Below are 26,880 nucleotides of genomic sequence, written 5' to 3' on the forward strand. Positions count from 1 at the left end.
GACACATTTTCATCACACTGGTTAACATAGCCTTCCTGGCATTTTCTTATTGTGTTAAGACATTTATATTCTACATTTACTAAGTTTCACATGTACCCTTGTAAGATGCACCGCAGGTGTAATCCCACCAATCACCCTCCCTCCACCCATCATCCCCTCTCCCTCCTCTCCCTCTCCCCCTTCCCCCTATTCTTAGGTTATAACTGGGTTATAGCTTTCATATGAAAGCCATAAATTAGTTTCATAGTAGGGCTGAGTACATTGGATACTTTTTCTTCCATTCTTGAGATACTTTACTAAGAAGAATATGTTCCCCTGGGGTGGGGTGGGGTCTTCGGGCTGTGTTGGGAGCGGCCACCCTGGCACGTTGTACCTTCAAAAAAGAAAAAAAAAAAAAAGAATATGTTCCAACTCCATCCATGTGAACATGAAAGAGGTAAAGTCTCCATCTTTCTTTAAGGCTGCATAATATTCCATGGTGTACATATACCACAATTTATTAATCCATTCGTGGATTGATGGGCACTTGGGCTTTTTCCATGACTTAGCAATTATGAATTGGGCTGCAATAAACATTCTGGTACAAATATCTTTGTTATAATGTGATTTTTGGTCTTCTAGGTATATACCTAGTAGAGGAATTATAGGATTGAATGGCAAGTCCCTAGACTTGGTAAGTTTTCTGTCCTTTTTTTTTTTTTTAAGCTTTCTTCCCCTATCTTTTTCTCTGCTCCTCTGGTATACCCATGAGGTATACACATGTATTGGACATTCATGATGTATATATTGGTAGTCTGGATCTAGTGGCCATAGGAGCCAGCTCAGCCCTGAGGCAAGCTTGAGATAAAGTTCACAGGACCAGAGTGAAACCTGGAGCCATTTGGGCCAGCTCAGCATCAAAACATTTCTAGAGGCCAGGTCCATGGTGGCTGATCTGGAGCCTGGAAGACTGGGGCCTGCCTGTTGCTGATGGGTCTAGAGAGTGAGTCCATAGGGCCAGTCTGGAGCATGAGTCTGTGGGGGCTGGCACAGTACTGGGGCTGGTCTGGAGTAATCCTGGAGGCTGTCCCAAACACTGAGTCTAGTGGGTAGGCTTGGTGCTAAGATGGTCTTGGAGCTTTGGTCTGCAGGTACTGGGACCTGCCCAGCTCTGAGTTTTACTGGGGAAGGCTCAATGTTGCCTTTATCTCTATGCTCCTGGAGTTGGCAGAAGGGTTACATGAGTAATGGTAAACTGTCTTTCCTACCCTCTTCAGTGCATCTTTTCCCATTTCTGTGCTACCTTCAGGTGCTGTAACCTCTCACCTAGTTTCCTTAGCTTTTGTGAATTTTCATGCATGGATAGTTTTTCAAACTGTTATTTCTGTGAGGAGATGAACTCTGGAAAGTCCTACTTTGCATCTTGCAAATGTCACTCCTCAAAATCCCCTAAACTGAATACATCTTTATCACAGTTTACCTTCAAGTGATGTACCACTCCACATATAGTGTAAGAAGCCAATAACAGTATACTCCTATTTCTTCTCCTCTGGCCTTTGTGCTGCTGATTTTGTATATTTTATCTGTATGTATGTTGTAAATACATTATTATTTGTGCTTTAAACAGGAAACTATCATTAGAAGAAATTTAGATAATAAGGGAAAAGTCTTTGTATATAATTTACCTATATATAATAGTTATCATTACTGGCAATTTTCTTTCCTTTGCATAGACCTGTATTTCTAACTGTTATCATTTTCCTTCTGATTGAAGGACTTTGTTTACATTCCTCTCACATTTCTTGTAGTGCAGATTTACTGGTGATTTTCCCCCTGCCTTAGCATCCCAGAATGCTAGGATTACAGGTGGGAGCAACCATGCTCAGCCCATTAAACTTCATTTTTGAAAGATATTTTTAAAAATATGAATATGAATTCTAAGTTGACATCCCCCACCAGGTCTTTAAAGATGTTGCTCTACTCTTCTTTCATTTGCATTGTTTATGGAAGACATCTTCTGTCATCCTTGTCTTCGTTTCTCTATTGTAATGTGTTTCCTTTTCCTGCTCCTAAGGTTTTCCTCCTTATCACGGGTTTTAAGTAATTTGATTATGGAATCTGTGCTGGTGTATTATGGATGTGCTGGTGTAGTTCCCCTGTTTCTTGTGTTTGGGTTTCATCAAACTTCTTGTATCTGGGTTTTACTTTTCATCAATATTGGAAAGTATTTAGCCATTATTTTATTTTTTCTTTACATTCGTCCTTCATATATATTAGCATGCTTAAAGTTGTCCCAAAGCTCACTATTACCATTTATTTTGTTCCATTGCTTTCTCCTAAGTGCTTCATGGATAGTTTCTATTGGTTGTGCCTTCATATTCCATAATTTTTCCTTCTGCAATGTTTAATCTGCTGTGAATTTTATCCAGTGTATTTCTCATCTTAAACATTAGTCTTCATTTCAAGAAATTCTGAGTCGTCTTTGTGTTCCATATCTCTGCTTAACATGTTGAATCTTTTCTCTAGCTTAGACATATGACATATAGTTATTCTAGCTCTCCTAATATCCTTGTCTAATAATTTTATCACCTGTGTTATTTCTGGATCATTTTTGATGAATTTTTCCTCATTATGGCTCACAGTTTCCTATTTCTTTTCATGTCTTGCAATTTTTATTAAATGTCAAACATTGTGAATTTTACCTTGCTTAGTTCTAAGATATTTCTGTATTCCTGTAAATATAGAAAAACCTCTGTTAAGTTGACCACCAAAAGGACCGTAACTGGTCAACATACAGAAGAGGTCAATAGAAGGAACTAGGCGTACTGTGCTGACACATACACGTGGTACGTGTCCAGTCTATGAAAATTAGGTCAACTTAAAGAAGTGATCAATGTAGGGAGGTGGTCAACAATGGAGGTTCCACTGTATTTTAGAGCTTCATTCTAAGATGTAGTTATTTTGGAAACAGTTTGTTCATTTCCTTTTTAGGTTAGGTGGGACCACTCTAGGAGAAATGCTGTCCCACTACTGTAGCAAAACCCTTCAGAGTAGACTGCCTCAGGGATTAATTATGAGGTCTTCTGGTTGACTGGCGAGAAGAGGAACTAGAGTTGTCTCCCCCTTATCCATGGGGGATACATTCCAAGACCCCAGTAGGTGGATGCCTGAAACCATGGGTAGGACTAAACTCTATACACATAATTATAATAAAGTTTAATTTATAAATTAAGCACAGTAAGAGATTATCAACAATAACTATAGTAATAATAATACCTATAATAACTATAATAATAATGCTCTTATTTCCCCTCCACCAATATCTTATTATACTGTACTCACCTATTTTTGGATCATGGTTGACCACAGGTAACTGAAACCTTGGAAAGCAAAACTGCAGGAAAGGGGGTATTATTGTATTCCCAGCTTCCTGTAATTAGATTGTTACCCCTAATTCCATTAGGTAGTTCTTTTCGTGGCTGTTAGTAGTTTCCTCACACCTGTACACTGGTCAATTTTCTCCTGAATGTGTGTTTTGAGGTCCTTCTGCATACCTCTCCCTTCTTTGGCCTGCAAACTCTAGTCACATTATATTCCCCAGACTCCCAGTTCTATTTTGACAACTCAGACCATACGCTCTACCTGGGTTCCCTCGCTGCCTGGGGCCTGGAAGCTTACTCCAGATAGTAAGTTGGGACAATTAAAATGCTCCCATCTCAAGGATCACTGTCCTTCTCTAACTGACATCTAATGTCTTGAAAACCACTGTTTTACACATTTTGTCTATTTTTTTTTAGTTGTTTCAAGCTCCAGTAAACCTGGAGACTTTTGGTGCTTTTATCTGACGAGTGTAAGTTCTCTTCCCTCCTTCTGAAAACTCTCATTCTCTCAGAGAATTCAGGATTAAAGTACCTACCCTGGTGTAAGTAATTTGAGCCAGTCTTGCTTTAGGCATCATGGTAATAAAGTCTCTCACAAGCTCATTTCTCTGGCTCATCTTGTTCAGGGGATACTCTGACCTCCCTTATTTAAGAGCAAGCTAAGAGCCAAAATGTAGATTTAAATTTTGGGTAGGAAATTATTCATCCAATAAACTTTAAATCTGTCTGGACAAGGTACAGTGAAACTAGTTCTTACTCAACTAAATCTCAATGTTCAGTGTCCTCTGTATCTGGGTCATCACTGTATTCCATTTCCTAGAAGGGCTTCTAGTATGTAACGTACTTAGTAAATATTTGTGAATGAATAAACTGCCCAGTAGCTTAAAAATTCCCTTAACACTTAGATTACTCTTAATTTGATAAAATGTTTATCTGCTAAAAACAATATCGAAGAATGACATACCAGGATATTTAAACAAACCAAACTAAGATAAAACTCTAACAAACAACATTTATTTTTCTTTTACATATATATTTCACAGCCTGGACATCACATTATCTTCAGAGAAAGATACTTTTATGCCATTATGTTTTACTATTTACTGCACAGGCATTAAACATTCTCATTAACATGAGACAATTTGCTGGTAAACATTTAAACACACAGACATTAGTTTCAATATTTCAAGAACGTATTTTTGGTCATAACCAAGGAAATACATCAAAGTATGACAACACTGGCTAATATTTTACAAGCAAATAATATTTAACTCTGCATAGTTTATACAGTAGGCTGTGGCAATAAATAACATCCCCAATCTCTTCCACTATTAACTGGCCACAAAAAGCCTCACATTCATTTTAATTATGACATGAAATGTTCTATTGGTATAGTTTCAACATAGCCTTAAATGTTGTGGGTATTTAACCTTGAATACATGAAAAGAAAAAGTACTAAACTGGACTAAGAAGGTATGTTTTGATTAACTACAAATATGTCATGTTCACATATTATATTCCTAACAAGAAGGCAAATATTTAAATAGAAAAACTAGCAGTCAAAAAAATTTGAATGTGCAAATTGTGAGGAGAACATTGCATTTAAATTTGCACTCACCTGCAAATTACAGTACTAGCTCAGTATAAACACTAACAAGAAAAATATTCAGCAGGAAGAATGGAAATGACCTCTCACGGCAGAAAACTGGTCACTGTGCACTGCTTCACAGCTAAGAAAGTTTTTCTGGTGGTCCAGAGCTCTTAACATCTTATGACTATCCTTCATTCCACAGAGAAGGAGACTGCAGGCATGCTTCAATCAGTGGTAAGAACAGGAAGAAAAACCTGAATCAGCAACATTTTCTTCCTTAATTTGGTATGAAGGTCCTTCTCACTGTTTCAAGTTACTAATCTGCAAATGTTTTCTGAATCACGTTTGCTAAATGCTATAAAGGATGGCTATCCTTCATACAATACTAAGAATGATTTTATATTTGTTTTTAGAATGTCAGCATTATAACAAGGTACATGCGCATTCATTCTACTGACCTGTATGGGCAATACTCAGCATAACACTCAGCTTGGATTAGATTCAAATTCTACACAGAGATTCTCTGTATTGTTTTCAATGTGTTAACTGCCTGGAAAGCAGAATTGCCTAATGATTACTGTAGTGTTTTTTAACTGAAATGTATATAAAAATAAAACTCCAGTCTTTAAGTCTCTAGAATTAAGACTTAACTCTTTAAGTCAAGAATTCTGTTAGGAATGTTAAAAGCACTGGGCAAAACCCTGGTTTTCAGCGTGCCATCTGCACCACAGGAGAAGATCCGATTGCCCTGGATGATTTCAATCTGCATGACTCCAGCCCCAATGTTTCTGAATATGGACTGCTTAGCATGTTCATTTTTAAATGAATGAATTAGGCCATGGCCTGTCAATCTCCAAACCTAGTTTAAAACAAAGAATGAAAACAAAATTAAAAGAGACCAAAGGTAGAAACATGGCCCTCACTTCTGCTCCCTTGGCCCATCTAATCTCACTAAAGCCAGTGCCTCTGTCTTTACAGCTTATCTAACTGGGAAATAACACTACTCCCAGGATTCAGTTACTATCCTTACACTTAACTGGCCCTTTTTCCAAATTTCTCTCCTCACATCCTCTTGTAGTTTTAAATTGACCATCTTAAATTCAATTTAAATTCAATTAAATATTTGAGTTAATTCAAGTCAAAGTTCCCAATGCTAGGCTAGGCCCTGGGGCAATGAAGTGGTATAGTACAGACTGTCCCTGACACATGATGGTTCAACTTACGATTTTTCTACTATGATTTCTCAACTTTATGACAGTGTGAAAGTGATATGCACATACAGTACATTCCTGTGTATACAAACCTATGTCCTAAAAAACTCATGGTGAGTTGAAAATATCCTAACTTAAAAAGTGCATTTTCAACTTGTGGTACTTTCAACTTAGCATGGGTTTATCTGTATGTCATAATGCCATCGTAAGTCGAGAAGCATCTGTACTATCTCACTCATCAAGAACTTTCACCTTAACCATACATAAGAGTCAAGAACTAAGGGTCGGAGTGGGGAGAGTGGAGAAGGTTCTAAAGAGCCAGACTAATGTCACAAAAAAAAAATCCATGCATTAATTAAATTCATACACTATACTGAAAACAGAGTTCTTTATAGGTGTTTAATGACCTGAGATTCCAATGAGCTTGATGATCTGGTTTTCCAGACCATAGCAGTTTGGAAAGAGCCACACAGAAGCAGGGGCAGAGTGTTAAGAGACATTCAGTATCTCTGTGAAGCTGGTGGTTTTCTGTTTCCAGTAAGTCTTGACAGCAGATAAGGATAATTTGTAGCACATTATAACCGCTTGTACAGACTCACCTTTATGTTACCTTCTGCTGAACCTGTGGTGAAATATTCCTCACAGGGATCCAGAGCCAGAGCCTTGATAGCTGATTCATGCGCATGAAATGTGTGAATTAGCTGTCTCTGCCTGATGTCAAAAATGCAGACATGTCCTTTCCTACCTCCAGAAATTAGGAGTTGCCGTTTTGGTGCATACTGAAGTACCGTGGCACCATGATCATGGCATGTGAAACCTGAGGGAGAAAAACACCAAGGGACTTTTCCAAAACAATTTCTATCTTGGCAGTTCTGATGTTTAAATCTACATTTAAATAACCCAGAAATTACTGAGGTATTTTTCACTCTAAGGTACTTTTACTAAGTCATTGGGGTTTTGTAGTCCTTTAAAGTGTAAAGAAAAAGGCTGAGTAATGTCAGAAAAAATCTTTTTCATTCATACTCTTAATATGAAAAACCCACACACAGAAAAAAGTTTAAACCTTACGTAATGCTGTCCCATCAAGTTCATCCCAATTAAGTAAAAAGAATTTTATAATCAAATAAAATTGAGAGATAGCTATATCTTTCAAAATCACATGAACATATTAAGATTACAGAAAGCTTTCTGTGAAAAAAAAATCTACTTTTAAGCCAAGCTTATTTGAGAATGGAGGATTTGGGGGCAGCATTATGTGGGAGAGAGATTATTAGGATACCAATTTGACAAATCTTGTCTTAAAAGAAGTAATATTTAAATGGTACTATTCATATTTCTAGTTTTCTTATAAGGTTAGCCTTTGTCCTTTGTTTTATGATTAGGTTTAATTCCTTAAACCTACAGAATGACCTTACTTCTACAGAGCTTGAGGAATAATTTATAACAAATTTCTTAAATAGCCTTATTAGTTACAGCACTATTCATGCCATATTTTCTGAAGAGAATACAACATAGGACTGCAACTGGCCTAAAATAGTCTATAATCATGTATATTTACCTCATCAAGGCAGACATTCTAATTAATTTTTAGAATTTGTAGTCCTCCACTCTAAATATTTCTCCATTTTCAATCTGTCAATAAGCATTCACTGGATTCATTAATTAAAATAAAACCAGGAAAACATTCCTTCATAGTATATTAAAAATCACAGAACGTAACTCACCGTGAATGAGGCTGTTTCCAGGTGATATTAATGTGTCCCACAGGCATACATTTCTTTTAGAAAAACAATAATAAAAAAATACATCATAAATAATTAACAGGAACAAATTGTCTTTAAGTCAAATATTTTTACTTACTCAATTTTACCTTTTTTCTTTACTCATATTTACAGAGCAGTGATTCTCAACTAGGGGTACACCTCTTCTAAGATTTATCCTCATCAAGTTACACAGTCTGTCTCATATGGTCCCACCTGTGCCTGCATTCCCCACCCCAAGAAACTGCCATAACTTCCGAAGGAGAAAGGATGCTTCTGCACTTCCAGTGGCAACCAATGGAGGGAAAAGAGAGGCATTACTCACAGGCATGTGCTGCCAATGAAAACAGTGTGAGGTCAAAGGAAATATGTTGAGAAGGATGGCTAGTGTCAGATGCTTGTTAGCTCTGAAGAACCAGAGAGCATTAAAAAAAAAACCTTTAACAAAAAATTGACACTTGTTTATTAATAAACTACTTTAGGAGTAAGTTTTGGTTTTGTTTTTTCCTTTTTGGTCAGGAAAACCTCTCTCAGATAAGAATTATATGGTAAAGAAAAAAAATTTTTTTAATTCCTAGGGTAGAAAAACCCTACCAAATAGAAATCTATACTTTCCAGTAAGAATGCCTTTCTGCCTCTAGTTTTATTTCTTGTTTTGCTTCTCTGTCAACGTACCTATGGTCATTGGACTGTCCAGATGTGGCAACTAGACTCGAAGAGGTAATAAATGCAAAGTCACTTGTGGCTTTACTGTGGCACTGCCAACTCTATGAAAAACAAAGTATAACCAGTGTTATCTAAAATTCCAATAAAATTTGATATAGTAAAAACATACAGTTCTGCTAATAACACAATACACGCATAAGCTAAGAACAGTTTTTCAAAACTCAGTCTAGGCTGGGTGTGGTTGTTCAAGCCTATCATCCTAGCACTCTGGGAAGCTGAGGCAGGTGAATTGTTTAAGCTCAGGAATGCCAGATCCCATCTCTACTAAAAGTAGAAAAACTAAGTGGGCATAGTGGCACACACTCCTATAGTGCCAGCTACTTAGGAGACTGAGGCAAGAGGATCACTTAAGCCCAAGGGTTTGAGGTTGTTATGTGCAATGATGGTGCCACAATACTCTATTCAGGGCAACAGTGAGACTCTGTCTCAAAAAAAACCTCAGTCTAGAATAAAAAAAGTGATAGTAACTGTTACTTGCATATTATTTGGTTATTATCCAATAATTTTTTAAAACCGAAGAGTTGATAAAAACATGGAATTTATATTTTAGATTATATAAGAACAGAACATCAAAGTACATGAACTCACTCAAGCCATTCAATTGTATTGTGAGCCAAATCAAACAATTTTAATACTAAGGACGTCAAATACATTTAATAAGCTTTAAATAATATAAATCATAATAAATCACTCAAACAGGAAAACACTTAGATGGCCATCTAGTCTTAGGCTGCAGAGTGAGAGACTTGAATTAACTTTGTGCTCTAAGTACAAACACACACCTCCTTGCCACCTCTGTGTTCCCTTCTCTCACCCTCAGGTAAAGAAATTTACCAATAACTAGGATGCTGTCAAAAGTGGTTCTACAAATAACCCACAGGCCTAGAGCTGACTCAAAAGGCTCTAAAGATGTTCTAAAAGTATGGGAACCATTTACTGAGCCAGGTATCACTGTCTCTATCAGGTGGATAAATAGAAATTTGGAGATAAGGGCCCAAAAGGGTACTTTAAATAAAATATACATTTTTTCTGTCTAGAATTATCATGGTATAGATAGATCTCACCGAAGGCAAATGGATAAATTCAAGATTGATTCCATTTCTGTGAAGACACTGTGGTATAGTCTATAGTATACTAATTTTAGAAAAATTATCTTGTCTCATATGTATAATTAAGGACATGCATATAGTCTAGAAAAGAAAATTTGAGTTTCAAGGCTTTCCGAGCCCTCCTCCATATATGTGCAGTTAGAAGTTTCACAGAGAAGAGTATCACCTTCCCCCACAATCCTTTCCCCAATCAGACCTACATCAGGTAAAGTTATACTTGTCTTCATTACCAAGTATGTTAATATGATGTAGATTGATAATAAAGTGGCCAATTGGAGTTATTTTATAATCTGGTAAGCAAAATTCTGGAACAAAATGAAATTATGTTCAGAACCTGTCTGATTCTTAATATACATACCACCAAATTCTATCATTACAAAGTTAGTATTTTTAATCAAAGTGGATAAAAGTATAATAAAATCATATCCTAAGTTGAACCACACACAGGGAAAGCCCCTGAAATTTTCAAATGTAATGGTTTCACTTCAAGGTGAAATGCAAGATTGTTTTTAGGTCTTTCAGTCTAAAACCAGGACAAGGATGGGTATTGCTGCTAGGCCGTGACTGCTGTATTGAATTGTTCCTTTCCTATCAGAACCACCAATAATGTCTGAAATGAACATGTCATAAAAGTGTTCTCTCTGTATGCACTCTAGGGATATGAGTTATAATTACCATGTAAGGTTTGGGATTTGCTGCAGTCTGGTTAACTTGCCAGATACTCAGAAAACCCTCTCCATCTGCAACACCGCACTGTAAGGAAGATATTAAACACAGCTGCTTAGCATCCATACTAAATGTAAAAACACGTGAAAAGGAGATTCACTCAGACCCTACTAAACTTTCTTCCTATAGCTATATATCTGGTGCTGTGACTCCCAAGAAAGTGCAAGTACTAAAATGCCCCTGTCACCTCGTAACTGTTTTTCCCACCCCTTTTTATCATTTTCCTCCAAACCTCTGTAACAGAATTTAGTAAGAAATTAGAAGGCCTGACTGTGCTCATAGGCACCACCAACACATTCAACAGAAGCAGTTTTCTACTCTGACAGAATATTTGGAATCTTCGGGAAAATTAATCCATACTAAATTTTGTAGATTTATGCTTCTATTAGAAAAGAGGTTATAGAAACAGACACCAACAAGCTCTCTGCTCAGCTTAAATCCAGAGTCACGGAATTTTTTTTAGATGTACTTTCATCAATCTTTACTCCTAAATATCCACAACTATTTTCAGATGAATTTAGCAGTAACCCCCAAGAACCAACCTTGTTGCCTTGTGAATTAAAATATAATCTGGTAACTCTTGCATTGCCAGCTTGACGGAAACAGACAAGTTGCTGAGGTCGTGTCCATTCAAACATTCGTACACTGCCATCCTGAGCACCTGTAAGATCTGAAAACACGAGGAAAAGCAGAAAATAAACTAAAGGGTTAAAGACTTCCAATATTTTCTATTCTATAAATCAACTTCAAAATGAGAGAGGATACTTACAGTACTGATGGACTGGATGTGAGGTCATTCTCTTAACATTATGTAGATTCCTTTTCATAAGCTTTAAAAGAAGATAATTAAAAAATCAATTTATTTTGTGTATTCAGAAGACATGGGGAAGGATAAGCTTCTATTATTAGATAATAATAGAATTATTATTATCTAATTCTAATAATATCTATTCTCTTATAACTTGATTATTGCGGAAATAAACCCTGTTGTGGATTTTCTGAACCACTTACAAATAACACTTGTCTGAACAGACTGAAAAAACACAGTCAGTTACTAGTGCAGCCCTGGCCTGTGTATACCATGCAGCTTCATCTAGTGATAAAAGGGAATTCTCCAAGTGCTCCTCCCTTAGGAAATCAGGAATATTTTCAGATTCTTTGGAGTAGAACACTAAAGTGACAAACAAGAATGGTACTGATGGTACATTCAAACACTACTAAGTAGACATGAATTGCTCTCTAACTTTGCCACTTGTGTCTCAGTTTGCTCATTTATAAAATGATAATGGAGGTTAATAAGAGCACCTGCCACCTACGGTTGTTTTGAGTAAAAGTATGCACCTGACATGAAGAAACCCACAACAAATGTTAGCTGTCACTATCACAATACATCTACTGGTCACTGGCTTTGATCTATAGGATAATTTTTATGTCAAAGTGATTTCAACACACTTTTCAGAGAGTCTATATCCAGAAACCATGCCTAAAAATAACTAACATACCACACTCGCTCCAGTGCTAGTCTGGCCACTGCCCAGCCACGGCAGAGATGAAGGTGGATGCGTCTGACCTGCTGAATAGGCTGTGGCAGTGGGTTGATAAAGAGTTGTTGTGGAACCACGATAATCAATATCATCTGAACTGTGGAAAACATACATGTGTTATTGTGAAAGTTCTATTTTCTCTTAACACAAATCCCAATCATAGAGCTTATGTTACCTACAGGACATTATCTATTTAAAAAGCAAAATATCTGTGAGGAAAACTTAGGTACAAGTCCTTATCATAGAAAATTTTAGAACTGGTTAACTTTTTCTGTTTAGGCAATATATAAAATTAGTCTAATGTTCGGGGACAACTTTAATGCTGTATAAATTGAAACAAATGTTAGTTTTAAAATATCAATTTTCTTTTGATCACGTATAGAAAAAGATATTCTCTTCAAGTACAGATATCCCATGTATCAAATTACTACATTTTATAAAAATTTGAGTTTAAAAATTTCTTGGAATAAGATACTTATCATCACATAAAAATGAAGTAATTTTTATGATGGGCTATATATAATATTACCTGGTTATATCTACCCTGAAATTTGATACTGAAGCCTAGTTATATCAATGGTAACAAAGGAAAGAATTCAATAAATCTAGGAGAGGTTACCATGGCACCATCCCCAAGCAAATAACTCTAAGAGTCTGAAGAAAAGCACAAGGGAGAGCCAACGCAGAGGAGAAACCCCCAAACAGGCAGGTATTTCAGAACACTCTTGGTGCAGTGTCCACAGCTTTAACGACCAAAGCAAAGACGTCTACATATTCATCCATAAAACAGTAATTTTTATCAGGTGACAATCAAGATGAAATACTGCAGGATCACTTAGGAAGTGAGACTCCTCAATTAGTCTAATAAATACTGTATATAGTATGTTTCCTTTAATTGTCCGTATCAGATGAATTTACCAAATATTGTATAATTTCTGGCATTTCTTTGGGGTTAAATATCAAAGTGGCAGTTGCCAGCATTAGGCTTTGGTGTCAGGGATTATTCATATTCAAACACAGTGAATAGTGCAGGGTTTAACGGCAGAAATAAGAATAATATATTCATTAATGTAGGCAAAGCCTTTTATTGGCAGCTAAACTGATTACCTAAATGAAGAGAGAGATACATGTATACTTTGCAAGGTAATTCAAATCATGTGCATAACCATTTAATGGGTACTTTTTGAAGAACACTGCATTTAACATTGACTATAAAACCTTTTGGATTCTCTGTCATATTCTTCTCCAATCCATATGTATGGCTGACAGGCCAGCAGAGAAGTAACATCAAGTTCTTGAACATCATGTGTTGAAGCCAAAACAATTTCATTACAGTTTGCCTATAAAGCAAAGGCAAAATCAATGATTTAAGCAGTTTCACTAAAAGGAAGTATATTCTTTATAATGACAAAAGCTTTTACCTTATTAATGGAAAATGCCATGATCATATCGGATTCCTTATGAATAACTTTTGCCTTTCCACCTGGATAGCCCAGATCAGCTTCAACCTAGAAAATATTTGTCAGCAGTTTTAGGTGCTGCAGCACAGCTCAGTATACAGATAAGCACATCCCACAAAATTCAAAAGTAGGATAAGAAGAAAATGTAGCAGCAACAGAAGAAAAAAGCAAAGAGCAAGTTTAGTGTGTTGAAAATTAGCCTTGGAAAATGAGCTTAAATTCTCTGATGTCCTGTATTCACCCCAATTATTAAGATTTCCATTGTGATTATAAGATACTGATTAACCATCACAAAAGATGACTAATATATTTCATGAGTAATTTCTCTTTCAGCTCTTCCAAAAGTGTGCAACTATTCTACAAAAAGAATGTGTATGCATTACGTGCAGAGTAGAGGAAAGGACATAGAAAGACAAAGAAACCACACAAAAGATGAAGCACTCTGAAATAAGAGTTATGAGATAAAAAGAAGGAGAACAGTTAGGACTGAAGGAGACTGATGAGAGGAAGGCACAGTGGCTGAGAGTCAGAGGTGAGGAGAAGGAAAGAAGAGGCAGAATCAAGAAGCAAAGATAAAACACCATGCTGAAGAACAGATTGGGAAAAGTGACAGAAGTGAAGATGGAACATGGAGAAAGAAAGCAAGCCAGACACGGTGAGGCACCTCCTCTCCTCGGCCAGTGCTGTGGTACAGGAGCAATGCTTCTCTGACCAGCTGGCCAGGTCATGGTTAGTGCTAGACAGGAGGCGTTAGATCCTTCAACTTTAAAGAATGAGCTACATACAAGAGGATGAAATACTACCTTGTGGTGGCCATCTTCCGCTACGTGGATTTGTATGACCTGCTCCACACGTTCTTCTACAGACTAAGTCACACCACACCGTCACAAACACAAACACATGCATGGAACGAAATTATAAAGAGAATGAAAAATTTCAAGCTGAAATGGCCACTCCATTGCTTAAAGATGATAAAAATTAAATTTGCAAAATTAAGGAAAACACTAAACTGAGTAAAACAAACACAACATAAAGCCAAAGGGCAAAATTAATGTGACTATTACATACACATGAAAACATAAAAGCTGTTTCAAAATAAAAATTAGTTATTTGTATTCCCGTAGGTAAATTAAAATTCTTAAAAATTTATCTCTAAAAATAAAACCCACTTGTATGATTAGATGCATTCTGTAGTACATAAATTCCTACCCTATGGGGGTTGATTCCAAATACAAATTAAAGCTATTTCTTTTTTTTTTTTGTAGAGACAGAGTCTCACTTTATGGCCCTCGGTAGAGTGTCGTGGCCTCACACAGCTCACAGCAACCTCCAACTCCTGGGCTTAAGCGATTCTCTTGCCTCAGCCTCCCGAGTAGCTGGGACTACAGGCGCCCGCCACAACACCCAGCTATTTTTTGGTTGCAGTTCAGCCGGGGCCGGGTTTGAACCCGCCACCCTCGGTATATGGGGCCGGCGCCTTACCGACTGAGCCACAGGCGCCGCCCAAATTAAAGCTATTTCTAAACACAGGTAATTCTTTCATTCTTATTCACAAGGAATCTGGGTAATCAGATGATTTTGCTCCTTATGAGTAACTGTTTGCTAAAATGAGCCATGGGAAAGAAGTCATACAGATAACTTGCTCCTAGTGGTGACAGAAGTAATATTCTTGCTTGCTAGTGGTTGTGAAAACCACTGAAGGTTTGATCAGAGCAATAAACTCCTTTTCATGCCTTTTGAGGTGACTGCTTCCCTTCTCAGCATAAAAGACCCTTGAAATACTCCCATCACACCTCAGGGACTCACCTATGGCTGCTAAAGCTAACAACACAGCACCCAAGAAAACAGGAAGGGAATGGTCAGTGTGCGGCATGGCAAACACAGAGAAAGCCAAATTGCTGAACAACTGCCTTTAATCAATGAGCTGAGTTTGCCACATTTATTGATTTCACAAAAACTTGCTTTATAGAATATTTTTCTTTAATATATTTAATGAGTAGAATTTTTAATGAATATATGTAGAATTTTGCTATCTCTCAGAAGATTTTCTTTAAGTAATAAAAGAATTAGCCATTTCGCATTTTTAAGATTAGTCTTCTAACTGTATTAATTAATCAACTTACTGAATATGCCACATTTAGTGACTACCAAAATCCTACTTAACAATTTAAAATGATAAAGCACTCTTATAAGATGGGTATTTTAAATTTTGTGTATTTCTAAGGCTAGTGACCAGTTTTTATTTTGTCCTAACACCCTTAACATTTATTTCATAATTTTTTTTTGGCAATGAAGATAATTTTTCATTCGAAGATAATCATTTCATTTTTTCATTCAATACAGTAGACACTAACCATATGGAGCTATTTAAATTTAAATTAACTAAAATTAAAAATTCAGATCCTCAGTCACACTGGCCATGTTTCAAGTGCTCAATAACCACATGTTGCTGGTGACTATCTTGGACTGCACAGATACAGATTTCCATCATCACAAAAAGTTCTACTGGTCACCATCAGACAAGAGTAATTTTATGGCTCAGCGCCTGTAGCTCAGTGGCTAGGGCACCAGCCATAAATACTGGAGCTGGCGGGTTCAGACCTGGACCGGGCCTGCTAAACAACAACGACAAGTACAACAAAAAAACAGCCAGGCACTGTGGTGGGCACCTGGAGTTCCAGCTACTTGGGAGGCTGAAGCAAGAGAATCACTTAGCCCAAGAGTTTGAGGTTGCTGTGAGGTGTGACGCCACAGCACTCTACTGAGGGTGACATAATGAGACTCTGTCTCAGAAAAAAGTAATTTCATTCAATGTTTTCAAATTTAAAAGTGTACATGATAAAAACTCTTCCATCCCAACTCCCAATCATGTACTACTTCCCTTCCCTGGAGCCAAGTGACGCTTGCATAACACTTTAAGAAATGTTCAGTTTATCTCTGTCTCACTTCCCTGTTCACGGGAAACTTCTGCCAAAGAAAAATGGAAGAGAACATACAGAGACTGAGGGCAATGATGGAAGAGAGAAGAAAGTACAGAGAGAAGAGGCAAAATAGCAGGGTGAAAAAAAGATCCTGAAGGGCAAGACAAGTGTGGGAGTCCATGAAACCGAGACACCTATCTTCCCACAGCACTTTAAGGCTCTGACAACCCAACCAAACCAAATTGCTATAAACCATATGAACACCTAAAACATTTCTGATGAACCATTAAGTTTAATAATTTGAAGAACTAACCACTTCTAAAATTGATCCTTCAATGAACTGGATTTCTGTGATAACAGAGATTTGAGCAAAAAAATCTCTTATTTTAAATCTATTTCTTAAATTCCTGTATCTTATTTTATGGAATTTGGACTCACTGTAAGGATTCTGTACACAGTGGTTTAATTAAGAGGCAAACAACTTGGCTCTGTGACTGCCCTAACAAAGCTGACATCAATAATTTCACTACCATCAGTCATTTTCACTACCATCAAAAAAGCTTATTATGCAGGATTCAAAAGATCCTACAGTGCATTCCTCCACTTCCTCATTTAAATACACAATTTTTAAATTCATAAAGAAAAATGACTGTTCACAAAGGCTAACCACAATTACCATCCAGGTAAGGGGTGACTAGTTCAAAGAATGAGTATGGTAGGCTCTGCTGCCCTTGGTATGAAGAAAAAATGAGAAGCAGGTCTGTGTATTTACCTTAGGAAATTGACTATCACGTGGACTGTCTTAATTATCACTCTTCTAAGGAAAATATAACCTATTCTTCTCTTCTCGGAATATGTATGTCAAATCTTTAATTAGTTGACACTCTAAATACTCTTCAAACTGTTCATTACCTCATTAAATGGCCAAAAACACTAAAATGCTCATATCAAAGATCTGTGTAATCCTCCTTTTATAAGGTATCATTTGCCAGTCTCCCAAAGTCATGATTCTTCTTGGATCATGCCTGATATCACATTGCTGATTATATTAGCTTAAAAGTCACTATGCAATGTAGAACCTTTGCCATGTTTTCTAAGAGCAATCTTCCTTCATGTTGTATTTGGTATTTCTACAGTTTATTCTCTCACAAAATTATCCTGAATTCATTGCTTCCAGTATTTATCCTGTTCATTTCTAAATGCTAAATAAATAAAATGCTTTTCAAGGACTATACTGTATTTTCAGTTAAATGATATTTGGAGAATCATAGAGTACAGTATACATACAGTAGAAACTCTGTTAAGTTGACCACCCAAAGGACTTCAACAAACTGATCAACACATGGAGGTGGTCAACATAAGGAATTAGGCCTACTGTCCTGATATATACATGTGATGCATGTCCAGTCTATGAAAATTAGGTCAACTTAAGGGGGTAGTCAATTATGGAGGTTCTACTGTACGAAATTCCTCAAACCATCCACCACAATGTTTTATCACATATAAAATCCCAGTGACAAATATTATAAAGGAAGTAGAAACTTTTGTTTGATTATACATGATTTATCAAGGGATCTATGTTGCTTCATTGCTATGAAATAAAAATTATAAGGTTTTATTTCAAAAGAAGCTTGCTGTAGTTTAGTAAACTCTGACTATTACTCATGATATAAGAAAGTCATTAAGTTCAACCAAAAAAAAAAAAATTCAAAATAAATCATGTACTGAAATCATTACAAATGTCATACTAAGAAAAACTGCAATAGAAAAGATTCTCAAAATACCTCACTCTGCTTTCTTTTCTTAGTGAAAATATATCTAATAAATGTCTCTTGAAGGACTTCTTTTTTAACAAGGAAATGCCAAAGTCGTTTGACAGGAAGCGCAGAAGAATCCCGGGACCTATTTAAAGAAATTAACATATCACACTATTTTACAGTCTATACAAAATGTTATGTCATATTTTCAGACACTTTTTAAAAAAACTTCTACAATATATTACAAAGAAAACACAGATCTATAGAATCCTATAACTTATTTCACTTTTAACTTTTAGTTCAAAAAATCATCCCTTTAGCAATTAATTCCCTAGTTATATTGAATGAACCAATTGAGAGTCAAATGAATCTCTTATTTTCTTTTAAAATTATACTTTAGGTTGGTCCTTTAGGTAAAAGCATATCACCAATTAACATAAAGTCATAGATTTCATTTCTAATAGCCTAATGAGCTAAAAAACAAACTTGGTCTTTCAAGTTTATAAGCAATACTTTTAATCATGGGCAGCTGCCCCCACCAACCCCCCAAAAAGCATGCTGCTTATTAAAAGGGGCCTAATGGGAGGTAAGATCAAAATATCAATAAAAACCCAAAATGTGTTTACTACTAAATTACTAACAAAACTCGGTAGCATAAAGAATGTAATACAATAAATGTGTTTTCCTGATTATAAAAGTAATATGCCTACTGAAATATGGTAATATTGCAAAAAAAATTTTATCCCGATTTCTGATGTTTTCTTTAAACCATACTGTTAAAAATAGGTTTGCAGGTTCAATGTTATGATTTTTTTTTGGGGGGGGGGGGAATGACATTGTCTCACTATGTCATCCTTGGTGAAGTGCGGTGGTGTCACAGCTCACAACAACTTCAAACTCCTTGGCTTAAGCGATTCTCTTGCTTCAGCTTCCCAAGTAGCTGGGACTACAGGCGCCCGCAACAATGGCCGGCTATTTTTTGTTGCAGATGTCATTGTTATTTAGCTGGCCCAGGCCGAGTTTGAACCCACCAGCCTAGGTGTATGTGGCTGGTGCTATAACCACTGTGCTATGGGCACCAAGCCAAAAGTTATGAATTTTTTGAAGGCTATTGGCATACTCTGCCAACTATCTTCCAGGAAAGTTAAACCCGGCTACCCTCTCCTCAGAATTATAAGAGCATTCTTACTTGAATGGAGTATTCTCAGGTTCTAGCATTGCTTTATTTCGAAGAATAGCTGGTCCAGCTCCTACTGAAAGGTCAGTTGGATATGTATTGATATAGTTAGGTGGTGGACCTTCAAACTGGTCCATTTTCTCTTGCAGGATCTGTTCCCAACTCTCCAAGTTTTTAATCACAGCAATACCTAATGGTGATGTTACAGGTAGCTCTAAAAGGTGACAGAATATCCCATTTTAACAAAAAATATTGATCATCCTCTACCTAGTCACAAAATCCAAAATCTTAGAGCTAAGACTTCTGGAAATATGAATAAATATGAAAATGTTAATCTAATATACCTTGGACACTAAATGCTTTGACATTAACAGAAGGCCAGCTCTCTAAAAGCTAAGAAAATGTATAGCTTCCCCAATCTGGTTTCCTGCTCTTTCTTCTGTGTACATAGTAATTCTTGCTATTAATTAAAGTCGTAGGTTAGAGCCTATTTACAAGACTTCATAAAATCTCTAATGCAATTATTTTTTTTTTTTTGTAGAGACAGAGTCTCACTGTACCGCCCTTGGGTAGAGTGCCATGACATCACACGGTTCACAGCAACCTGTAACTCTTGGGCTTATGCGATTCCCTTGTCTCAGCCTCCCAAGCAGCTGGGACTACAGGCGCCCGCCACAACGCCCGGATATTTTTTTTGTTGCAATTTGGCGGGGGCTGGGTTCGAACCCGCCACCCTCGGCATATGGGGCCGGTGCCCTACTCAATGAGCCACAGGCACCACCCTATTTTTTAAGTACTAAATGGTCTTTTATACAAATTGTGTAAAGAAATACTTGATAGTACTCCATACTGAACCTCAGAGTCAAAGCATTCTATGATAGACATACTCTTATCTGACAATGTGAATGTTATTTTTTTTGCATTATTATTATTATTATTGCTCAATATTTCATTGCAGCAATCATGTGATTTCTTTTCTGAATGTATTTATCCTCGTTTGTTCTTTACGAGGTTTTTGTTTCTAGTCCTTATCTTAAACATTGTTATTGTCATTAAATTTTAAGCCTTTTTAATTTTGTGAAGGCAAAAAGTGGAAACCAAATAAACACACATACATGTATAGAGAAAAGAAAATAAAACATTGTACATTAAACTGTTAAAAAAATAAAAAATAAAAGTTGGGAATTTATACTGAATAAATCAGAGAATATTTAACAAAGAAAAAAGAAATACTTGATGGTAATTTATACTTAATGACATTAATTTTCAAATTCCAAACTCACCAGAGAAGTCCAGTCCAGCAATGGGAAAGAAATTCTTGACATTGTGCAGTGCTAGCTTAACCATTGTCAAATGGATAAGAGCCCAGCTGTTCAACGGGGACAAACAAAATATTCTCTTTAATTGAAAAGTTTAAAATCTTAGGAAAAGCATAGTGATGTTCTTTATTGATTGTTTACCTAATCTCCAACTCAGAAAACTGTCATTGAAATTTGCTATAGAAAAAAATGGCACCTTTATAGTCTTCGAAAAGAAAAGATAGGCAATAATGTATCACCCTTGCAATATCTGAAAATTACCTAGTGGAAAAATATTATCACATAGTCACACAGAACTAAGAGTACATTAATAAGATACTTTTTTTCTACTAAAAGTGTTTGTATTTTCCCTCTGCATGAAAGCTGCTCTTTAAGGAAATATTCTACCTAGAAATTGACCTCAAAGATGCAGAGTTCATAACCTGAAAACCTAAGTCCATTCTTACATAAATCCATGGGAACAGTGTTATTTAAAATTAATAACATCAGAATTTTCTACCAAAAAAAAGGCAAAAATCAAAAGCTTATTTACCTGTAGGAATTTGGATCTTGGTGCTCCTGTATTTGTATATCCGAAAAAAAGGCATCATCTTCTTCATCATCACTATGAATGCTTTCATCAGAATCATATATAATACCAGTATCAGACAAAGGAAGAAATGGCTGCAATAAAAGGCAAAGCTATTTTTTAAACATATAAAACATATACTAAATATTTTCAATATATAATTATTTTTATTCAAGCTTTAAACATTTTAAATACTGTCAATATAGTAATATATTTTGTTTTTGCAGTTTTTGGCCGGGGCTGGGTTTGAACCCACCAACTATGGTATATGGGGCCGGCGTCCTACTCCTTTGAGCCACAGATGCTGCCCCAATATAGTAATATTTTTTTAACAGATGACAGTAGGTCTACAAAAGTCAAAATTACCAGGTAAAACTTTCTAATTCAGTAAAAATAATAGAGTACCTAGACATGTTTTTAGAAATCAGTTGTTTTAATAAATGTGACAAAAGTCTAAAGAAAAGAAGACACATTGAAAAACATAAAATACCAAAAGAAAAAACTATGAAAACAGTGAGAGAGCTACAGTGAAGGAAATTCACAAACTCTTCTAAAAATATATAAGGGGACTGAAACACATAAAAACTATAATTCTTTACAAGTTAACTTATGTAGGTTTTAGGTAATTAAAAAAAAAGCTGAGGAATCTTTTTAAAACAAAAGGTACTATTTCTTAGGGTATATTAAAATAATAAATAAAAGTATACTCTAGCAATTGGTTGATGCAAAAATATAATACAAGAATAGCATAATAATTTATGACAGCTTAAATCAAGGTGGGGAAAGGTAGGATTATTTAATGAATGTGCTAGACCAACTAGTTAGATTGTGTGTGGACAGGAGATAGTCACTACTGCCTTATAGTATAGCCAAAAGTCTAATAGGGTGATACCCCTGGCTTTGTTTTTTTTACAAGAATTGCTTTGCTATACGGGGCTTCTTCTGGTTCCATACAAAATGAAGAACTACTTTTCCACATTTCAAAATATGGTTAATATTTTAATGTGGGTTCCACTGACTTCGTAGATTGCTTTGAGAAGTACAGACATTTTGACAATGTTGATTCTTGATTTTATTTTTCTCTTTCTACTTAATCTGGTCAAAGGTTTATCAATTTTATTTATTTTTTCAAAAAAACCAACATTTTTGTTTCACTAATTTTCTAAATGATTCTTCTGTTTTCAATTTCATTCATCTCTGATTTAATTATGGTTATTTCTTTTCTTCGGCTAGGTTTAGGATTAGATTGTTCTTCTTTCTCTTTTTTTTCTTTTTTTTTTTTATTATTGGGGATTCATTGAGGATACAAATAAGCCAGGTTACACTGATTGCAATTGTTAGGTAAAGTCCGTCTTGCAATCATGTCCTGCCCCCATAAAGTGTGACACACACCAAGGCCCCACAACCCTCCCTCCATCCTTCTTTCTGCTTCCCCCCCCATAACCTTAATTGTCATAAATTGTCCCCATATCAAAACTGAGTACATAGGATTCATGCTTCTCCATTCTTGTGATGCTTTACTAAGAATAACGTCTTCCACATCCATCCAGGTTAATACGAAGGATGTAAAGGCTCCATTTTTTTTAATGGCTGAATAGTATTCCATGGTATACATATACCACAGCTTGTTAATCCATTCCTGGGTTGGTGGGCATTTAGGCTGTTTTCACATTTTGGCGATTGTAAATTGAGCTGCAATAAATAGTCTAGTACAAGTGTCCTTATGATAAAAGGATTTTTTTCCTTCTGGGTAGATGCCCAGTAATAGGATTGCAGGATCAAATGGGAGGTGTAGCTTGAGTGCTTTGAGGTTTCTCCATACTTCCTTCCAGAAAGGTTGTACAAGTTTGCAGTCCCACCAGCAGTGTAAAAGTGTTCCCTTCTCTCCACATCCATGCCAGCATCTGCAGTTTTGAGATTTTGTGATGTGGGCCATTATCACTGGGGTTAGATGATATCTCAGGGTTGTTTTGATTTGCATTTCTCTAATATATAAAGATGATGAAAATTTTTTCATGTGTTTCTTAGCCATTCGTCTGTCATCTTTAGAGAAAGTTCTATTCATGTCTCTTGCCCATTGATGTATGGTATTGTTGGCCTTTTTCATGTGGATTAATTTGAGTTCTCAATAGATCCTAGTTATCAGGCTTTTGCCTGATTGAAAATATGCAAATATCCTTTCCCATTGTGTAGGTTGTCTCTTTGCTTTGGTTATTGTCTCCTTGGCCATACAGACGCTTTTCAGTTTAATGAAGTCCCATTTGTTTATTTTTGTTGTTGTTGCAATTGCCATGGCAGTCTTCTTCATGAAGTCTTTCCCCAGGGCAATATCTTCCAGTGTTTTTCCTATGCTTTCTTGGAGGATTTTTATTGCTTCATGCCTTAAATTTAACTCCTTTATCCATCTTGAATCAATTTTTGTGAGTGGGGAAAGGTGTGGGTCCAGTTTCAGTCTTTTACATGCAGACATCCAGTTCTCCCAACACCATTTATTGAATAGGGAGTCTTTCACCCAAGGTATGTTCTTGTTTGGTTTATCAAAGATTAGGTGGTTGTAAGATGTTAGTTTCATTTCTTGGTTTTCTTTTCGATTCCAAGTGTCTATGTCTCTGTTTTTGTGCGAGTACCATGCTGTCTTGACCATTATGGCTTTGTAGTACAGACTAAAATCTGGTATGCTGATGCCCCCAGCTTTATTTTTATTACTAAGAACTGCCTTAGCTATATGGGGTTTTTTCTGGTTCCATACAAAACGCAGAATCATTTTTCCAAATCTTGAAAGTACGATGTTGGTATTTTGATAGGAATGGCATTGAATAGGTAGATGGCTTTGAGAAGTATAGACATTTTAACAATGTTGATTCTTCCCGTCCATGAGCATGGTATGTTCTTCCATTTGTTAATATCCTCTATTTCCTTTCTGAGGATTTCATACTTTTCTTTTTTTTTTTTTTTTTTTATTGTTGGGGATTCATTGAGGGTACAATAAGCCAGTTACACTGATTGCAATTGTTAGGCAAAGTCCCTCCTGCAATCATGTCCTGCCCCCATAAAGTGTGACACACACTAAGGCCCCACCCTCCTCCCTCCATCCCTCTTTCTGCTTCCCCCCCCCAAACTTAATTAATTGTCCTCATATCAAGATTGAGTACATAGGATTCATGCTTCTCCATTTTTGTGATGCTTTACTAAGAATAATGTCTTCCACTTCCATCCAGGTTAATACGAAGGATGTAAAGTCTCCATTTTTTTTAATGGCTGAATAGTATTCCATGGTATACATATACCACAGCTTGTTAATCCATTCCTGGGTTGGTGGGCATTTAGGCTGTTTCCACATTTTGGCAATGGTAAATTGAGCTGCCATAAACAGTCTAGTACAAGTGTCCTTATGATAAAAGGATTTTTTTCCTTCTGGGTAGATGCCCAGTAATGGGATTGCAGGATCAAATGGGAGGTCTAGGTTGAGTGCTTTGAGGTTTCTCCATACTTCCTTCCAGAAAGGTTGTACTAGTTTGCAGTCCCACCAGCAGTGTAAAAGTGTTCCCTTCTCTCCACATTCACGCCAGCATCTGCAGTTTTGAGATTTTGTGATGTGGGCCATTCTCACTGGGGTTAGATGATATCTCAGGGTTGTTTTGATTTGCATTTCTCTAATATATAGAGATGATGAACATTTTTTCATATGTTTGTTAGCCATTCGTCTGTCATCTTTAGAGAAAGTTCTATTCATGTCTCTTGCCCATTGATATATGGGATTGTTGGCTTTTTTCATGTGGATTAATTTGAGTTCTCTATAGATCCTGGTTATCAAGCTTTTGTCTGATTGAAAATATGCAAATATCCTTTCCCATTGTGTAGGTTGTCTCTTTGCTTTGGTTATTGTCTCCTTAGCTGTACAGAAGCTTTTCAGTTTAATGAAGTCCCATTTGTTTATTTTTGATGTTGTTGCAATTGCCATGGCAGTCTTCTTCATGAACTCTTTCCCCAGGCCAATATATTCCAGTGTTTTTCCTATGCTTTCTTTGAGGATTTTTATTGTTTCATGCCTTAAATTTAAGTCCTTTATCCATCTTGAATCAATTTTTGTAAGTGGGGAAAGGTGTGGGTCCAGTTTCAGTCTTTTACATGTAGACGTCCAGTTCTCCCAACACCATTTATTGAATAGGGAGTCTTTCCCCCAAGGTAAGTTCTTGTTTGGTTTATCAAAGATTAGGTGGTTGTAAGATGTTAGTTTCATTTCTTGGTGTTCAATTCGATTCCAAGTGTCTATGTCTCTGTTTTTGTGCCAGTACCATGCTGTCTTGACCACTATGGCTTTGTAGTACAGACTAAAATCTGGTATGCTGACGCCCCCAGCTTTATTTTTTGTTACTAAGAACTGCCTTAGCTATACGGGGTTTTTTCCGGTTCCATACAAAACACAGAATCATTTTTTCCAAATCTTGAAAGTACGATGTAGGTACTTTGATAGGAATGGCATTGAATAGGTAGATAGCTTTGGGAAGTATAGACATTGTAACAATGTTGATTCTTCCCATCCATGAGCATGGTATGTTCTTCCATTTGTTAATATCCTCTGCTATTTCCTTTCTGAGGATTTCATAGTTTTCTTTATAGAGGTCCTTCACCTCCTTCATTAGGTATATTCCTAGGTATTTCATTTTCTTTGAAACAATGGTGAAGGGAGTTCAGTCCTTAATTAGCTTCTCATCTTGACTGTTATTGGTGTATACAAAGGCTACTGACTTGTGGACATTGATTTTATATCCTGAAACATTACTGAATTTTTTGATGACTTCTAGGAGTCTTGCGGTTGAGTCTTTCGGGTTCTCTAAGTATAAGATCATGTCGTCAGCAAAGAGGGAGAGTTTGACCTCCTCTTCTCCCATTTGGATTCCCTTTATTTCCTTGTCTTGCCTAATTGTATTGGCTAGAACTTCCAGCACTATGTTGAATAGTAAAGGTGACAGAGGACAACCTTGTCTGGTTCCAGTTCTAAGAGGAAAAGCTTTCAGTTTTACGCCATTCAGTAAAATATTGGCTGTGGGTTTGACATAGATATCTTCAATCAGTCTTAGAAATGTGCCACCTATGCCTATACTCTTCAGTGTTCTAATTAGAAAAGGATGCTGGATTTTATCAAATGCTTTTTCTGCATCTATTGAGAGGATCATGTGATCTTTATTTTTGCCTCTGTTAATATGGTGGATAACGTTTATGGACTTGCGTATGTTGAACCAGCCTTGCATGCCTGGGATGAAGCCTACTTGATCATGATGAATGACTTTTTTGATGATAAGCTGTAATCTATTGGCTAGGATTTTGTTGAGAATTTTTGCATCTATATTCATGAGTGAGATTGGTCTGAAATTCTCCTGTTTGGGTCTTTTCCTGGTTTTGGTATCAGGTTGATGTTTGCTTCATAGAATGTGTTGGGGAAGATTCCTCCTTCCTCAATTTTTTGGAATAATTTCTGCAGTACAGGAATAAGCTCTTCCTTGAAGGTTTGATAGAATTCTGGAGTGAAGCCATATGGACCAGGGCATTTTTTGGTTGGAAGATTTTTTTATTGTTTCTTTGATCTCAGTGCTTGAAATTGGTCTGTTCAGGAGCTCTGTTTCTTCCTGGCTGAGTCTAGGAAGAGGGTGT

The 26,880-nt window shown here is 36.4% G+C and overlaps 1 protein-coding gene across 4 annotated transcripts in view; it reads right to left on the minus strand.

Moving 5' to 3' along the window:
• Positions 1-4,357: 4,357 nt before the first annotated feature.
• The window catches only part of DMXL2 (Dmx like 2), a 191,440-nt gene continuing 168,917 nt past the window's right edge, over positions 4,358-26,880 (minus strand). For 2 of the 4 annotated variants that reach the window (XM_053593870.1, XM_053593869.1), the window contains exons 30-44: positions 21,193-21,323; positions 20,625-20,710; positions 19,354-19,555; positions 18,192-18,309; positions 14,290-14,352; positions 13,448-13,534; positions 13,245-13,366; positions 11,985-12,123; positions 11,252-11,312; positions 11,025-11,152; positions 10,432-10,509; positions 8,597-8,688; positions 7,886-7,938; positions 6,761-6,978; positions 4,358-5,809 (exon numbers count right to left, since the gene is read on the minus strand). In XM_053593870.1, the coding sequence (XP_053449845.1) occupies positions 5,597-5,809; positions 6,761-6,978; positions 7,886-7,938; positions 8,597-8,688; positions 10,432-10,509; positions 11,025-11,152; positions 11,252-11,312; positions 11,985-12,123; positions 13,245-13,366; positions 13,448-13,534; positions 14,290-14,352; positions 18,192-18,309; positions 19,354-19,555; positions 20,625-20,710; positions 21,193-21,323 (1,791 nt within the window). In that variant the 3' untranslated portion in view covers positions 4,358-5,596. The remainder of the gene's footprint in view (positions 5,810-6,760; positions 6,979-7,885; positions 7,939-8,596; positions 8,689-10,431; positions 10,510-11,024; positions 11,153-11,251; positions 11,313-11,984; positions 12,124-13,244; positions 13,367-13,447; positions 13,535-14,289; positions 14,353-18,191; positions 18,310-19,353; positions 19,556-20,624; positions 20,711-21,192; positions 21,324-26,880) is intronic. The other 2 variants (XM_053593872.1, XM_053593871.1) reach the window with 1 other exon arrangement.

Source organism: Nycticebus coucang, chromosome 6 (genome assembly GCF_027406575.1).
Source record: "Nycticebus coucang isolate mNycCou1 chromosome 6, mNycCou1.pri, whole genome shotgun sequence".
Classification (NCBI taxonomy): domain Eukaryota; kingdom Metazoa; phylum Chordata; class Mammalia; order Primates; family Lorisidae; genus Nycticebus; species Nycticebus coucang.